At 43.6% G+C, this 17,678-nt stretch overlaps 1 protein-coding gene across 1 annotated transcript; it reads left to right on the forward strand.

The window, feature by feature from the left end:
- Window positions 1-525: 525 nt before the first annotated feature.
- LOC123092969 (MADS-box transcription factor 1) lies at window positions 526-13,935 on the forward strand. The gene is made up of 8 exons (XM_044514837.1): window positions 526-1,040; window positions 11,351-11,426; window positions 12,277-12,338; window positions 12,443-12,542; window positions 12,859-12,900; window positions 13,001-13,042; window positions 13,197-13,339; window positions 13,492-13,935. Exons 1-8 carry the CDS (start codon window positions 856-858, stop codon window positions 13,583-13,585), a joined length of 744 nt encoding a protein of 247 aa, XP_044370772.1. The 5' UTR covers window positions 526-855; the 3' UTR covers window positions 13,586-13,935.
- Window positions 13,936-17,678: the final 3,743 nt, after the last annotated feature.

A 17,678-nucleotide genomic window follows, 5' to 3' on the forward strand; every position in this document is an offset into this window, starting at 1 on the left:
TTTAGATTCCTTCGTACTCCAACTCAAGGACCCAGAAATACTGGAAACCTGCCGGCCGGGAATCCAGCACTAGTACCTTTGAGCCTGTGACGGGGCTGCCCAACATTTCCATTTATTTTCCAAGATAAAAACAAGCAAAAGGGTTCCTGACGAAGCACACAGCAAAAGAGAGCGGAGCCAGAGCAAAATTTAAGATAGTTCACACAGCTGAAAATCTGAAGATGTTCAGAGAGCTGAAAAAGCAAAGATAGTTCAGAGAGCTGACAGAAAAGAGAAGTCCTACGAAGCCCTAGAAAGGTTCTTAGCAGCGATGTCATAATGAACTCGTCTCCTTCCTCCAGCGGGCCTTCGACACGTGCCACCCGTCTTTTCCCCCATCCATCTCCCACGTCTGCTGTCTGACGTGCGCCCACCTTTACTGCCCCGAGCTGGTACATATACACAGATAACTAGATAAGCGTGCCCCTTCTCCACCTCGCTGTGGAGATGGATTCCCGTCCGGGGTGGCACTGTTGCGTCTCCAGCGAGGGGCCGAGTCACTGCGAATTAACCTCACATCAAGTCATCAATCACCCCCTCCCCCACCAACTTCCCCCGAGCTACAGTACAGAGAGAGAGAGACTCAAACGGGTGGCTGAGCTAGTGATCTGTGGTGATTGACAGTTGATAGGTGAGAGATTGGGTGGAACCAGGAATTTCTAGAGAGAGCGAGAGACTTAAGCACCGTGCAAGCAAAGCATACGATCAGACATCCCTCTGCTGGCGGCAAAAAATAACAGGAGAGAACACGGAGAGAGAGAGAGAGAGAGAGAGAGAGAGAGAGAGAGAGAAAGAAGGGGAGGAGGTAGAAAGGAGATGGGTCGGGGGAAGGTGGAGATGAGGCGGATCGAGAACAAGATAAGCCGCCAGGTGACGTTCGCGAAGCGCCGGAACGGGCTGCTCAAGAAGGCCTACGAGCTATCGCTGCTCTGCGACGCCGAGGTCGCCCTCATCATCTTCTCCGGCCGCGGCCGCCTCTTCGAGTTCTCAAGCTCCTCATGGTACGTAACTAAGTCAGCGCTCGTTGTTCCGGCAGCATAGATCGGGCACCTACAAAGACTTCTTTCACTTAGTTCGGCGCAGGTTTCATGGTCCAATCAATTCGGTTTAGGTTAATTCAGATCCGCCTTTCTTTACTCTCTCTTTCTCTCTCTCTCTCTCTCTCTTGGTTTTGACCCTATCGGTTCATCATCTTTTCCCGTCTCTTCTGGTCGACTAGATCAATGGGTTCATCAAGATCTGGCCAAACAAACCTCTGATTTTCTTGCCTTCAGTTCAGTCAACCAAGAAATATGACAAAACACCCGTATATATTCTCCAACAAAACTGACGACTGCCCCTTTTCTGTGGAGCATTGCAGCTGTGAAAATTAAGGTCAACTGAAGCAGATAGTGTTAAGCATCGGATCTGTTTACCACATCAATCTTGAGGTTTTCTTGAGTTCGCGACCGACAGCTATATATTCAGCACTTGCTTGTACTGTACATTTTATCATAATTACTTACCTTACTTGGTATAATCGGCAAGAACAAGAAAGCGGTCCATCAAGTTGCTCCTCATTCCTTCATATTTAGAGCATGCTACTCACAAGATCTCTATCTCCTCCCATATATGCTCATCAGATCCGTATATTTCTCATCCAAAAAGGTAAATCCAGTACACGTACTGCAGTGAGATCTGTGGCTTGGCTTACTCTAAGATTCTAGAGAGCTTGGCTTCGGATATGGTGAGATCTGTGATCCATTTTACTGTTCCATTAGTTACTGTTCCATTGAGGGCAGCAGCAGCTCGATCCCCGGTAGTTAATCTATCTTCACTGAGCCCCGTGTAGAACTACCCGTTGTTGCTTGCACTTACTGCCGAACCGTACGCCAGGGATGTGAAGTGAACTTTCTCATCACACGTCATGTCAACAAATTAACAAGCAACCCATATAGCTTGCATGCAATATACCGATTGGAGTAGTATTTACACCCATGCATGTGAACTGATGCATGCACAATACATTGTAAGTATTATACAGTATATCGTCATACATGTGAGAAATTTAATGCATACACAGATATACTAACTCCCACTCTCTCACGAGGATCGTATTTCTAAGCGCAATTATGTTCTACCAGATCGTGTACGTATTTGTGAAAAGAAAATTACGGATATTGAACTAGACCTAAACACATAAAACTTGCTGCAGAATGTTTTAGCTAGCAAATCGTAAAGCACAAAACTTACTACCAATACATGCTCGCTTAGCTAAGTAATCCATAGTTACAATAAAGCTTCCAAAAGATACCAAAACAAACGCTTGACCTTGAGGGGCGTGTGTAGTTACCAAATACATATGTCTACTTCTGAAATGTAAAGCCCGTAGTACAAAGAGCCTTGTACATTGAGATGGCTGAAAAAGTCTGGACCAATGAAAAAGCCATCCGAAGACATCTTTGTCCTCATTGAGTTGAGCATTTGCAAATGGCGCATAGTTGGACACTCTATTAATATAGGACAACATTAGGCTGTTCGAACTCAATATTAGGTACCTCTAGAACACAAAAACACTTATTTCTAGCAACTTCAAAAATATGTGGAAAGGGATAGCAAAGTAAGTGAAAAGGGATTCTAACCCCCCCCCCCCCCACCCCCAATCTTTTTGTCACTATTCTGCGATTTTTTATAGTGAAAAAAGGGATACCAAAATAGGTGAAAGAAAAGGTGCCAAGATCACAGCCAAAGAGCTATGTGTATTGGTACTCCACCTCCTTAGCCTCTCCAAAGCAATAAATTCTAATCAAGAAAAATGATTTTTGATTCTTATAATTGTTCAAAGCCACGTAGTATGGATTCAAATTTTTAGCACACTCAAGAGATAGATTTCGAAGAGGGGTTATATATTATGTAGATGGTTCTACTAGGACTAATGTGTATGAGGCAATTTTGAACATAATTATGTTAAGGATTTATTTTATACTTAAAGCCTAGCGCAGTGCCAAATAGAGCTTAAGCATGGTTAAATGATCATTTCAAGGTCATCGGGCTTAACATGCTTGTACCATTGGCTACTCAAGCACATATTGACCGAGGTCTGCCCCCGGTTGGATCATATTGTCCTTGGTCTAGACTGTGCCATTGGCTTATCTTGATCTATACCGTTCCCTACCGTCGCATGTTATCAATGAAGACAAAAACTAAGGAGTTAACTTTGTGGAGCCAAGCTCTAGCCCAGTTGGAGCACATTGTACTTGGTTTATATTGTGTCATGGGCTCATCTCCTCAAGCCATTAAGGTTTCACATGATCTATTTATCGTGCCCTACCACCGGATCCAATCAATGAAGACACCGAGGATTCAAATCCGTGGAGCAAGTAGCAGAGCTTCACAACAATACATTCAAAAGGAACTTAAACACCGTGCACAACTTCATAGTCACCAAACCTAACCTATGAAGGTCTGGTTTAGGAATCTATGGTGGATCAAAGCTCTTAAAATTGCCTCGAATTGTTCATGGTCGATCCAGCACATGAAGACCAGATTTCTAGTCAATGTCGTTCATTGCCACAACCACAACTAACTGCTACACTGAACCATTCGAGGCAATTTTAAGACCACATGTAGAATCAACCTCGATAAGAGGCATTTTGATGTTGAGGAAGCAAAGGCTACACGGAACTTGTTGGCTTCGATGAAGTGGTTCCTGAACGTCGCTGATGCATGTGTATCACCGTCATACATGGCCTTTGCAGTATTTTTTTCCTTAGCCTTCTTTTGTGTGGTTGTGGTTGTTGCAGACAATGCGGCAAAGACGACCCATTAGTGTGTGTTGCTGGCCATCGATGGTGTCACTACCTTGCTTGTGGTAGTGGCACGTAGGCTTGTAGTGGACAAGTCTAATCCGGTTAGCAGCAACAACATGAAAGTCATTATGGAGTTGGTGGTAACTCCTTGGCTCAAGGTCGACACGTGGATCGTCCATCTTCGGTGGGGAATGCATGTGGCCTTTAATCACTACAATTTTTTCTTCTTTTTCGAGGGAAAGGGGTGGCCCCCTGATTTTCGTTAAGAAAACCATCAGGTCTTTGCTAAACCACAAAAACATGCCCATCACCAGAGCTCAGGCTTGACGATCTAGACAATCCCAGACAACCATCTAAGACTCTAGAACCCAGCAAATACAAACAAACTATCTAGGAGACTACTGTTCTGCTGACAAAAGAACCTACTAACGCAACTAGATGAGGAGGTCTATTAGAAACTCCCTACAAACAACAATATTGTAGAAATAAAGGACTAGATTACTACATAATATAATAGTCTGAGTATTGAGAAGAACTGGTATAATTTTCCAGATCACGCAGCAAAGAAAGCATGACATCGTCGAAAGGAGAAAGGACCTCCAGCAACATCTTCTTCAGGCCCATCTTTTTCCTTCTCTTCTTTAGCCACTATTGATACTGAGCACACTTGGATGCCATCCTTTTGACACATGAAACACCTCACTTGCTACACGCTCTAGAAGCTTTATTCCCACCTCAACTCCCTTTGATTTTCCGCTTTATCTGCAAAATATACCATGTCTCTATAAGCCTACAAGATTTATAGAGAATCACAAGAGGATCAATCATCCTCTTGCATTCAAAACACATGTCATTTCTGCAAGTCCAAATAGACAGCATTAGAGCAAAAAACCCAACATATAGATTTTCCTTTTCCTAATTTTACCAAAGTGAAGGTAACCAAGAAGTGAACAACACATTCATGTTAGTATGAATTTGGGGCGGGTTAAAGGTGTTTTGGATCACACACCATAGAAATTTAGCAAAAGACTTTGCAAGAAAAGATGATCAACTGTTTCATCCTTTCCACAAAAAACACATTTAGAGTCCCCAGCCTGGCCATTTTAGTATGTTATCTTTAGTCGGCACACTATTCCTGACCATCAACCAAACAAACACTCTAATCTTGGGAGGTACATTAATTTTCCACACAAATTCGAAGGGAAAATTCACACTACTTAGTATCACTTGCTCATAGAGAGATTTGACAAAAAAATCACCTATTGGCATTTAAAACCAAGTAAGTTTATCTTTCTCTTTATTAGAGTCAGATCAGCACAGAGGGTTTTAATTTCATTCCACTATGTCAAAGTGCCCCCCCACAAGGTTCTCCTGAAATGGAACTGCTCCCAACCTTCGTTGATCACCTCAGCAAGTGTCATGTTTCTAGAGAAGCACAAATTGTAGAGTCTAGAATAAAATTGCTTGAGGGGTTTGTCATCAACCCACCAGTGTTCCCAAAACCTGACATTATGCCCATTACCACTTATTTTTAAATAAATTGGAAAAAGAAGTCTTTAATAGACAACAGTGCTTCCCAGAACTCGGAGTCTCTGGCTTCTAGTTTAACCCAGACAGACAGACATTTTGAAGTTTTTCATGTTTCAAGAGGTTTTGCCAAAGCTCTTCTTCAGTTTCTAGCTTCGACAACCATTTAGCAAGGATATAGCTCTGTTCATAATTTCCAGATTTAATAGACCCAGACCCACTTGTTTTTATGTTGGCAAACCTCTGACCATTTCATTAAATGATACTCTTTCTTATCTTTGTCCCCCGCCAGACAATTCTAGCTCTGAAGAAATCAACCCTTTTCCTCACACCAACAGGTATAGGCTAGAAGGACATCATAAATAGAGGAATACTAGTTAGAGAATCGTGCATGACATTGTATTTGTAAGAATACTCTTAATATTTTAAGAGTTGGTAGTTTAGAAAAAACCTGACAGTTGGGGCGCGTTGCTTTGACTTGTTGCATAGATCATAATTTACCTCCGTCCACAATATTTGACCCGAACTACCCCGGAATACCTAGCCCGCGCGTCACTCCCTCCCATGGGCGATACGGGTGGCGGCGACAGGTTTCACACCTATCACCCTCCCCCCCCCCCCCTCCATTGCAGCCTTCGCCTTGCCTTCGCCGACGCTTTCCACCGGGTGAAGCCCGGGCGGAGCTGGTGGCGGTGGGACCTACTCGTCTCGCCTTTGGGGCGGCCTGCTTGCGGATGGGGATCCTGCAGCGGGTTGGTGCCGAACCGCGTGTCGTCTGGCGGCGGCGGCTGCTGCCCAAGCGTGGCCATGGGATGCCAGATCAGGGCACCGCTGCTTCGGCATAGCGGCGACGCAAAGCACGATGGTGGCGGCAGACGATGTGGGTCTGGGTGAACCATGGCTGAACTTGCAACCATTGCGAGGCTTTGGAGTTCGTGGTGTCTGCTAGATCCGGCTGTGGTACTCGTGGCCATGTGGACGGCACAGCGGTCTTATCTGATAGTCGGGCAGCTGGAGCTTAGTGTCGTCCTTGGTCGAACTGGCGTAGTTGTTCTGATTCAGATCTAGACGTCTTGGTGATCTAGATCAGGTCGGCCGGGCGGTGGCGGCTGCATGACTCCACGATGGTGGTGGTGGTGAAGCAACCCCTACGGATCTACGATGAATGTGGTCACCGAAAGGTCATCGGAAGGGTTTATCTCTTCAGATCTGGTGGTTGACTTCGACGGTGAGATGCAAACTATTGATGACGGCTTGACGTAGAGGAATGGTTGTGTAGCGGCGGCGGTCGTACTCGCATGTAGCTACTTGGATCGCGGAAAAGTGGTGGCGACAATACATGAGTGATTTCAATGGTGGTGCTACTCGAGCACCCAGACTCGAGTTATATGGTGTGAAAGCCAAGGTCTGCCTAAGTGGTCATACCTGACAATGGCGATGTTTTGTCCACGCCATTACCTTCTTGAAGGCATTGCTCGGATATACTCGGTCTGATTATTCATGGTGAAAACCAACATACTGGCCTTGGTGGTGGGGTCCGGTGATGGCGGGGCTTGAGTGTCGCACCCTTTTCATGGTGAAAACTAAGATACTGGCCTTGGTGGTGGGATCCGGTGATGGCGGCGCTTGAGTGTCGCACCCTTCCTGAAGGAGTCACTATTGAAGAACCTCGTCGCTCGTGTGGTTTCATGAGATGATTGTTGCGGATATGGTCATTGTTGTACTTTGCCGATCGCAGATCTGATTGCTACGGGGTTTTTTTTCGCCTAAGCATTTTTTTATGAAACAAGGCAAAAGACTTGTCATTTTCATTGATTAAGAAGAAGAGAATTGCACATCTAATTAACGGAAAACCGGGCTAAAACCGATACAACTCAACCCACATGACATGGGCACCACCGGCCAACCTGGCCATCGACATGAAACACAGCCACGACGACACATGCCAACAGATGGCCACACGCGCCAGCAAACGACAGCTCCGACTTCGACGACAAGCATCACACAAGGGAAATATGCGGGACTTGCGCCGACCATGCCCTCCGCAAACGGCCACTGAGTGCCTGTCATCGTTGCCACCTGGACCCGCTCCACCGCAACTCCGACTCCAAGGCAACCAAGCAACCCAAAGAAGAGCACCTCGGACACGCCGGAAAGAACCGACTACCAAAGTCCATGCCGCGACCCGAGCTCCTCTCGACGCCATCATCGTTGCCAAAACAGAACCAGCGCCCCGCCTCAGCAAACCATGCGATGGAGATGCCGCCATCCACTGGTCTCCCAGTCGTAGCCGGCTCCAAGACGATGCCCCCAAGGAGGAGAAAGACGCGAAGACGCCTTCATCGCCCGATCCAGCGGATCTGAGGTTTCCCTCCGGAGCCCAAGCCGTAGAGAGGAGGAGCACACCTCCACGACGACGCTTCCAAGAAAGGGTGTGGCACCCGCGGGCACCGCCGTCGCTGGCTTCGATGTAAACCGAAACAAGGATTTCTCCCGGAGGTGCACCGACCACCTACCACCATCGACCCCCGCCCACTGAGCACCACACCCCTGCCGAAGCTGACCCCAATCTGGTCGCGAGATCCCTTTATCCGCCACGCCCAGGCACGCACCGCCCCCTGGCCGGAGCCGCCACCACCAAAACCCGGGGTCGCCGCCCCGGCAACACCAACAACCACGAGTCCCCAAAGCCGGAGACATAGTCAGGGAGACAAGATGCAGCGATGACACCCTCAACAGGGTCACGACGCCCATGGATGCCGCCACATCATCGCCCCGATCGCAGCCAGATATGGTATTCACCGGCAGCTGCAACACACGACCAAAGACCGGCTGGTCCAACCTGCACACCATGGCCACTGATTCGACCGCACGAACACCACAGTCGTCATCATCCACCACCGTCCCGGGGCCGCCGCCCCAGGATCCATCCTCCACCGCAAACAGCAGCTTAGCCAGGGAAGGGCGACCAGGCCCGTCGGCCGAGGGCCCGCCTCGCCGGATCTGGAGGCAGAGGAGGGGCCTGACCAGATCGACGACCGGCCCGAGCCTTGCTGCGAGAGGCCAGCCAACAGCCGAAGCTGCTGCCGGGGAGCCCGAAGCCGCACCGCAAATCACAGATCCGCCGTCGCAGTGAAGCCGGAGCCGCACGGGAGCAGGGAGAGTGTCGCATTCGCCGGGCCCCGTCCAGCTCGCAAGGCGCCGGCACGACGCCGCCAAAGCAGCAGCCGCACACCGGACCGCCAGGAAGCCACATCTGAGAAAAGTCGGCGTCGTGAGAGAAGGCCCCGACCTGAATCAGCGGAGGAAAAAGCTGTCGCGGATGCCCCGCCGCCGCCGTCCGCCCGGCGGCATCCTTCGGCAACGGCGAGGGAGTTGAAGGGGGAGGTAGGTGGCGGCGGCGGTGGGAAGGGTTCCCGCCCGAGCCGCCCGTGAAGGAGACGCGGGGGCAAGCGGTGATAGCTTTCGCCTAAGCATAGCTTTGGTCTTATATGACTTTACTAGTTGTTGGCTTGTTTGTATGTGTTGGTGTAGGCTTTGTGCATCCTAGCTATGCAGAGACCGGCTGTGTATTCATCTTGTTTGTATCCTCTTGATGCTTCATTTTGAGTAAATAAATTTCACTCTTTGTCCAAAAACAAAAACAATATTTGACCCACACACAAACCACATACACTACTACAGTATAGGCCATCTAGTCAGCTTAGAAAGCACATTATTGGTGTGTATATGTGTAATGTGGCAACGGGTTGCTGATTTCTGGGGCTTTCATAGATTGACGACCACAATTGACTGGGATAGAGGGTCTCTGACGGCCCAGAATAAGATCCATCTACCAAAGGATTTAGTGTGGTTGGTTTTCCCACTTCAAAACTTCATGGGATAGCTGTGTGAAAATTGGCCCTACTAACCATCTGGTTGTTCGTTTTATACTTACATTAACTTCATTTGTCATTGATTGACAATAATATTTATTTTACACTCAAATATCAATAGAATTATATGGCACGTTATAGGAACATGACATATACAAAATAACTCAAAGCCATCATCTTTTTTGTCATTCTTATCTCGCTCCTCTGTTTGTGTTGCTGAGTTCACGCATCCTATCTTTGCTTCATTGTTTGTCCAACTACATTCTCATGTCCTTCTTCATTTGTTGAACGTCATAGAAATTAGCCAAGGCTCTTTGCTCTTTTCATAATTATGAATCGAGAACATAATTAAGGACCTACGTATGAATAAAGATGAAGTAAGTATCCCGCAAAAAAAAAGATGAAGTAAGTACAAATCGAGAAGTTCTTCCCCGCTCGAGAACATCGATTTCCGTGACACAGTCGATAGATTCAATAAAAAAATATTGTAATCTCCCATTCGACAATATGCATCTATAAGTAGGATGTACGGTTATTACACAAATGGGAACCTAAACTTAGGTAAAACTACCATGTCACCATTTTCTCCTACGATATATCTTTGGGCATCCCCCTCTACCTACTATTTTCATGCACCCCGTTTGATCATAAGGTGGTGGTGAATCAAACATCGACAGTTGACCCCACTACAGGACACAAGTGTATGTGTTTCCTTGAATCCACCCACTTCTTCATATCGAAACATGCATGACCAAGGAGCCAATCACATCATATGATGTAGATTACAATGAGAATCATCGTTATACAACCAACGGCATCATGGGTGACGACTAGATAGAACTAGAGGGCTAGACGGGGAGAAGACGTGGGTGTGGGCGCCTTCTTCTTCTTCGCCGTCACCTCGTTGCGGGCCTTGTCCGTCGCCGTTGGCTTCCTTGCCCACTTGCCATCTTCCAGAGCAAGCGAAGGGTGACCGGTCGTCTTCGCAGATGGCGCGACCTTGCTGCCAGCGTCTGTTGATGGTGCAGTGTTCCGCACCATTCTCTTCATCCCCAGCCGCTTTCTTGGCGTGGGCGGCGGGGCTGATCAACTTCAGTGGCAACAACTCCGCCCGCGTAGCGTCGGCGGGAGTGGCAGGCAGGGTTGCGGAGGTGGCCTGTGGTCCCATTCCCGTTAGAATTGGGGCCTCCTATAGCTGCGGCTCCTACATTGCACAATGGAGGCGGGAAGTGAGGCGCCGCTGGCGGGAGTTGGGAGGGGACAAATTTTTGCTGAGAATCGTTAGTGGACACTCAAAAATGAGGGAGCTGACAAGTTTTTTGGGCTTGACCCCTCAAAGTTGAGGAGCTAATCGGATAGCAGTTCGGCTAGGCACGGCTATTTCTCTCAGATCCACCAAGATAAACACCGATCTAATCCCGCGAGATCCACCAGAGATACACCTCCACACGCCCCCGACGATGCTAGACGTGCCGCCGAGATGGGGGCTAAGGCGGGTAGAACCTTATGTCATCTTCAGGGACCCACCGCAGGCTCGTGTTCTTAAGCAGGACATAATCCCTACACAAACTAAAAAACCCTAAAAGGAGCCCTCCCATAAGCAAGGGCCGGGATCCATCGCGCCTACATGGCCCTAAGACCACCGAAGACGAGTCAGATCGATGACGACACCAGCAAGAGGCGGGGAAACCCTAGTGTGGGACTTGCTTATGGAAGGAGGAACAGGAAAACCCCGTACACTCGTAGGCGCCGCCCCACTTTAGCGGCGGGGTTATTGTGCAATGCCTGGGCAGGCCATATTAGAGCAGAGCCCAAGTTTTTCTCTCTCACAACTCAATTTCTCTCTCAGGCAGAGTGTTTGGCTACGAAACTAGGTGGATCGTGGCCCAGTTTTGTCCCAACGAAGCTCTGCCATTATCAGCTTATATTTGGCGTCGCCTACCATGCATTATATGTTACTAGGATGTATCACATCTCAGTCAGTGAAGTGTTGCACACATACTAAAATTCAATTTTGTACATTTTCCTATGCTTTGTGGATCATTATAAATTCCTTCACTTTTGTACATCTTTCGTATATCCAGCAATACAAATTGATCGTTCGTTTTTATATGTCAACAGCATGTACAAAACACTTGAGAGATACCGCACCTGCAACTGCAACTCACAGGAAGCGACCCCTCTAGCAGAAAATGAAGTAAGCATCTCAAGTTCTTAACACCTTCCTGAATATAATTAAAGAGGTTATACCTCTCCTTGAACAAAAGCCGTAGCCTGCCGTTTTTGCTAAAAGAAAAGGCAGAGTTATACAAGAGAGAAGACAACACGTTCTCTTTTATTTTATTTTTGCGATGAACACGTTCTCTTTTAAATGTCTATAGTTTCATAGAACGAAATAAATATACTTGTGATTGAAAAGAAATTTACATTCAAGATTAAATGATATGCATGTACAAAAGGATTAATAACAAGTATATACTTTTGTTTTCTATGAGGCATATATTGGTAGTCGTTGCCTAAGGGTTCCTTTTCCCGTCTATTAAAATGAGAATTCGATTAAACTCATTATGCAAAAATATTTATCTAGAGCAATACCATGAAGTTTATAACTATTATTAAGACTATAGCTAAGGCAAAAAAATAATACAATACAGTCATGGAACGATAACCATGCATCATGTCACTAACGCGTCAGGCCTGATGGAATGCTTAAAACCAAAATAAATGGAAATAATAATACAAAAAGGATATTATAACTAATTGCCATGTGCGGCAAACATCAACATGTAGCAACATTAAATTCAGGTGATTGTCCAAGGCTAGGTCCAGGCTGAACGTTGCACTGTCTTGCAGTCTGTTGTTGTTTTCAATCTTTCCTAGCTTCCATTTGATGGGACGACATTTGTTTGAACTGTCTTGTTTCTTTGGCCAACATAGTTTGTTGTCATGTTCATGACTGTACATTTTAGCCTCTCTTTCCCACATACGGCAAGTATTATGTCACTTGAACTGACATGTACCATGCATTCTTTTGTTGTCGAAACTAGATAAATTACCAGCAATATCTGAAGCTGAAGACCAGACTTGAATATCTTGAAAGTTCACAAAGGTAGTTTCCAGACGTTGGGCTGGACGGTTACTTGCTGTGTATATATATTCCAATGTCGCTCCACCTTATCGAAAACCTTATGAGTCCTCGTTCTCATGTCGTAGAAATATTCTCGGTGAGGATCTGGGCCCACTTAGCATGAAGGAACTTGAGCAAATTGAGAACCAAATAGACATATCCCTCAAGCATATCAGGACAAGAAAGGTAGAGAACTTGAACATTTCATGTATATTATATAAGCTCAGGTTCAGCAGCTTCAGATGTTTTTCTTTTATACCGATACTGCTTCAGTTTAGTAAGATGTATTAGTTTCAAATTGTCTTAGTGAAACATGTTAACTTTAGAGCATCTACATTATACTGTATAAATTGTTGTTAGGATGTATCTGAACTTTTAAGACATTTTTCTATAACATAGTTTGTTGTCATGTTCATGACTGTATATATATATATATGTATGTATATATTCTGTTGCTGGTTTTTCCTTGATTTATGACAAAGAAATAATTATTTTTTTGCAGAATAAAGTATTACTTGATGAGCTATATGACCTGAAAAGTAAGGTAATGATGAATCATGAACTTCAGACAATCCTCGCCCTATATTGCATGCTTCTTCTGTAATATATATATAATGCATGGCTGGCAAAATGATGTTCTGCAGGAGCAAGAATTGCAGGATCAAAACAAAAACCTGAGGAAGAAGGTACTACCATCGAGCTTACAAAACTATATTCATACCTTTGCTTGACGAAGTTTGTAAACTACACGAAATACAAAACTATATTCATTCTAATCCAAAAAATTGAGTCAAATGTGGCCAAATAAATTTCTCATCACTGTTTTCTTGCGAGTGCCAGTTGCAAGACACCAGCTGTGTCGAGAATGCGCTCCATATGGCCTGGCAAGATGCAGGACAGTGTAGCTCAAGTGGACATGTCATTGATACTACTTATTCAGGACTTGTGCAACACCCGGAACATGATTCCTCCGTGCAAGTTGGGTATGTCTTTCTACATGTCAATCAGTGTAACCTGCCAAATCTCTCCTAGGCATAAACTTTTTTTTTGCAGTATAGTACCCAAACGAGTCATCCATGACCTGTTGAACATGAGTGTTTGGTCAGTTGAAATGGCTTCTTTTCCTGTGTGAAAGGTACAATAATCAGGCCTATGTGGACCAGCCGAACAACGAAGACATGGCTTCTCAGCGCCTTCATGGACTTGGATCATCTGCAGGATGGATATGATTGGTTATGGCGACGAGACAGATAGATTTCACGTATATATTGTACGTCCAATCTGGAGTCCAGAAACTCTGCATATGACTGATGTAGCCACTGGTCTATGTACTGAGATCGCTGCTCTTAGCACTTTTCGGAAGAATAAACAGGTGTCGAGTACGTATCTATTGTAATGGTTTATTCATCCACGGACATGGGAGTGGGACATCACGTGGCCTGGCGTTGCGTCCCGTACGTAGCTAATATGTTTGGATTTGTGTGTCACTTGTTATATTTTGTGTGCTGAACGTGTGGTCATTAGGAACCATATGTATGGATCAAAATACCTCTTGTTTTATGGATTTAGAGCATAATCAGTTTGATGCCAAAAATTGGCATTGTGTCGATGTGGAATATAAGGTTTATCTCAGTCATGCTGTCCGGCGGTGCCGACAACGTTCCGACCGGTGAAGATTGGCCAGTCTCTGCCTCGTTGGAGAGCGTGTGAGGTTTGTGTTCCCTACTCGGTCTGGCCGGAATTGGGGCATTCTCAAGACCCTCCTCGCATTTTTCTTCTTTGAGGCGATGATTTGTTACGCAAATCACGGCTGGCTGCATCTTCTGGTCTACATCATATTGTTGGTGATGTGATTGTTTGTGTTCAGAAAAAAAAAGTTACAAGTTCAGTTTGGTGATGAATCTTATGAATTTAATTTTTCTAAGTTCACCAAACAACATCATGCTAAAGATTTACCTCATGAGTACCTAATTGTTAGTCTTGCTTCTATTGTCATACCTCCTACTGATCCTTTAGAGCAATACTTGTTACTCCTTCTATTCCTAAATATTTGTCTTTTTAGATATTTCAAATGGACTACCACATACGAATGTACATGGACATATTTTAGAGTATATATTCATTCATTTTGCTTCGTATGTCGTCACTTGTTGAAATCTCTAGAAAGGCAAATATTTAGGAACGGAGGGAGTAGAACATAAGAATGATATGAATATGCAAGAAAGAAAAGAAATAGATGATATTTTCTTAAGGCAAGAACCTATTCTAAAACATAATTTGCATGTTGAAAGCTTGGGAGATTGTCCACCCGCTAAGGGTGATCCTGTGTTTGAATTAAAGAAATTATATCATGTTATTATCAATTATAACCTTTTAGTGCACAAAAAGCAAACATTGTTGAGCACTCTAAGAAAACATCATGCTATAATTGGATATACTCTGATAATCTCAAGGGCATCAGCATAGTTATGTGTCAACACAAAATTAATATGGAGCCAGATGCTAAACCTGTTATTGATCATCAACACCGCTTAAATCCTAAGATGTAGGAAGTGGTAAGAAAATGAAATATTAACACTTGTGGAAGTAGGTATAATTTATCATATGGCTGATAGTAGATGGGTAAGTCTTGTTCATTGTGTCCCTAAGAATGGTGGCATTATTGTTGTTCCTAATGATGAAAATGAATTTACCCCGCAAAGAGTTATCATTGGTTATAGGATGGTTCTTGAATTTAGAAAGTTAAATAAGGCTACTAGGAAAGAATATCACCCTTTGTCTTTTATTGATCAAATGTGAGAAAGATTATCTAAGCACACACATTTGCTTTCTAGATGGTCATTCTTGTTTTTCTCAGTTACATGTTCATCCGGAGGATCGAGAGAAAACAACATGTACTTGTCCTTTTGGGACTTTTACTTATAGATGTATGCCTTTTGGTTTATGCAATGCACCTGCTGCATTTCAAAAATGTATGACTACTATATTTTCTGACTTCTTCGAAAAAATAGTTGAAGTTTTCATGGACGATTTCTCCGTCTATGGGACTTCATTTGATGATTGCTTGCATAATCTTGACAAGTTTTGCAGAGATGTGAGGAAACCAGTCTTGTGTTGAACTAGGAGAAGTGCCACTTTGTGGTAAACGAAGGTAGTCTTTGTCATAAAATTTCTGAAATAGGCATTAAGGTAGATAAAGCTAAGGTGGTCTCCATTGAGAAAATGCCATGTCCTAAAGATATCAAAGGTAGAAGAAGTTTTATTGGTCATATTGGTTTCCATAGAAGGTTTAAGGAGTTTTCTAAAAATTATAGGCCTCTTACTAATCTTCTGCAAAAATATGTTCCATTTGTTCGTGCTGATGATTGTGTAAATGCCTTTGAAATTTGTAAGAAAGCTTTGATTCCCGCTCTTATTGTTCAACTGTACCTGATTGGAAATTACTCTTTGAAATTATGTGTGATGCTAGTGAGTATGTTGTAGGTGTTGTCCTTGGTTAAAGATTTGATAAGAAATTGAATATTATTTATTATTCTAGTAAGACTTTGGGCAGTGTCCAAAGTAATTATGCTACTACTAAGAAAGAATTTTTAGCAGTTGTTTTTGCTTGTGATAAGTTTAGACCTTATGTTGTTGATTCTAAAGTAACTATTCATACCGATCATGCTCCCATGGATACGAAAGATGTTAAGACTAGGTTGATTAGGTGGCTTCTTTTATTACAAGAGTTTGATCTGAATATTGTTGATATAAAGGGAGATGAAACTCCTGTAGCTGATAATTCGTCTAGGATGGAAAACATTCTTGATGACCCAATTTTTGTTAATAATAGTTTTCCTGATGAGAAACTAGTTGTTATTAATGTTTCCCCCTCATGATAATCCTTTGTATGCTGATTATGCAAATTATATTGTTGCTAAATATTTGCCACCTAAATTTACATACGAAAAAACAAAAAAATCGTTTTTAACTTAAGACGTTGCTTTTGGGATGACCAAATTTATATAAAGGAGTATGTGGTATTATTAGATGTTATATACCTGATTATGAGCAGGAACAAATCTTGAGGAAGTGTCACTCCAGTCCATATGGAGGACACCATGCTGGAGATAGAACTGCACACAAAAAATTACAACCTGGTTTTTATTGGCCTACTCCTTTCAAGGATGCTCGTAATTGTATTTGTTCTTGTGATGAATGTCAAATAGTTGGTAATATTGGTAGACGTCGAAAGAGCCATTTGATGTTTGCAGTTTTGATTATATGGGAGATTTTTATTCTTTGCATTGTAACACTCATATTCTAATTGTTGTTGATTATGTCACTAAGTGAGTCGAAGCTAGTTCAACTAAGTGTGTTGATCACAATACTTATATTAAATGCTTAAAGATGTTATCATTTCGAGGTTTGGACTCCCTAGATAATTAATGACTGATGGTGCTTCACATTTTATTCATAGTGCTTTCAGGAAAGTTCTAGGTATGTACGATGTAAAAACCATAGAGTAACATCACCTTATCATTCTCATTCCTAATGGGCAAGTTGAGTTAATGAATAAAGAAATCAAATTAATATTGCAAAAGAATGTTAATAAATTTAGAAACGATTGGTCTAAGAAACTGGATGATGCACTCAGAACTGCTTATAAAAATCCTATAGGAATGTCCCCATATAAAATGACTTTTGAAAAAACATGTCATTTACCTCTTGAGTTTGAAGATAAATCTTATTGGGCAATTATGGAACTTCATTATGATTTCAAACTGGTGGAGAAAAGAGGTTATTTGATATGAGTTCTCTTGATGGATGGAGAACAAAAGCTTATGAAAATGCCAAGTTATCTAAAGAACAAGTTAAAAGATGGCATCATGTCAGGTGTGTGGTACTCAAGCACTGACGTTATTTGAGACCAATTCCAGTCATGTAAGGATGCCAAATTCCGGTGATATACGGCAAGTTTCAGTCCAAAATAAACTGAAGCACAATAGTTGCCATGCTTAACAACTAAAGTTGCCATCTTTGGGTCACTAAACTTTCCATCAAAAATGTTTGAAGTTGCCATATGCTCATGCTACAAGTCATGAACTTATTAGGGTCCAAGAAAAAAATGAAACAGGAAAGAAGAAACAAAATAAAAAAAAGAAACAAAACAAGAAAAAAAAAGAAAAAAGAAAAGGTTCAGCAACCTCTAAAAGGTGCCTAAAACCAGAATGGCTGAAACACTTAGGGGGGGCAGCCTAGTCAAATTGATCGCTGGATTTCCCTGTGCAAATCAGCGATAGTTCAACGCAAAGAGCGTCGCCTCAAGGAACACATTACGGG

The sequence above is a fragment of the Triticum aestivum genome, chromosome 4B (assembly GCF_018294505.1).
Source record: "Triticum aestivum cultivar Chinese Spring chromosome 4B, IWGSC CS RefSeq v2.1, whole genome shotgun sequence".
Taxonomy (NCBI): Eukaryota; Viridiplantae; Streptophyta; class Magnoliopsida; order Poales; family Poaceae; genus Triticum; species Triticum aestivum.

Bases quoted from the DNA above. Each gene is read 5' to 3' on its own strand.
- LOC123092969 (XM_044514837.1), top strand. From the start codon at position 856: ATGGGTCGGGGGAAGGTGGAGATGAGGCGGATCGAGAACAAGATAAGC. The intron at 12,543-12,858 runs GTAGAGAACTTG...ATTTTTTTGCAG, and splicing joins AGCATATCAGGACAAGAAAG to AATAAAGTATTACTTGATGA. The intron at 13,340-13,491 runs GTATGTCTTTCT...CCTGTGTGAAAG, and splicing joins GATTCCTCCGTGCAAGTTGG to GTACAATAATCAGGCCTATG.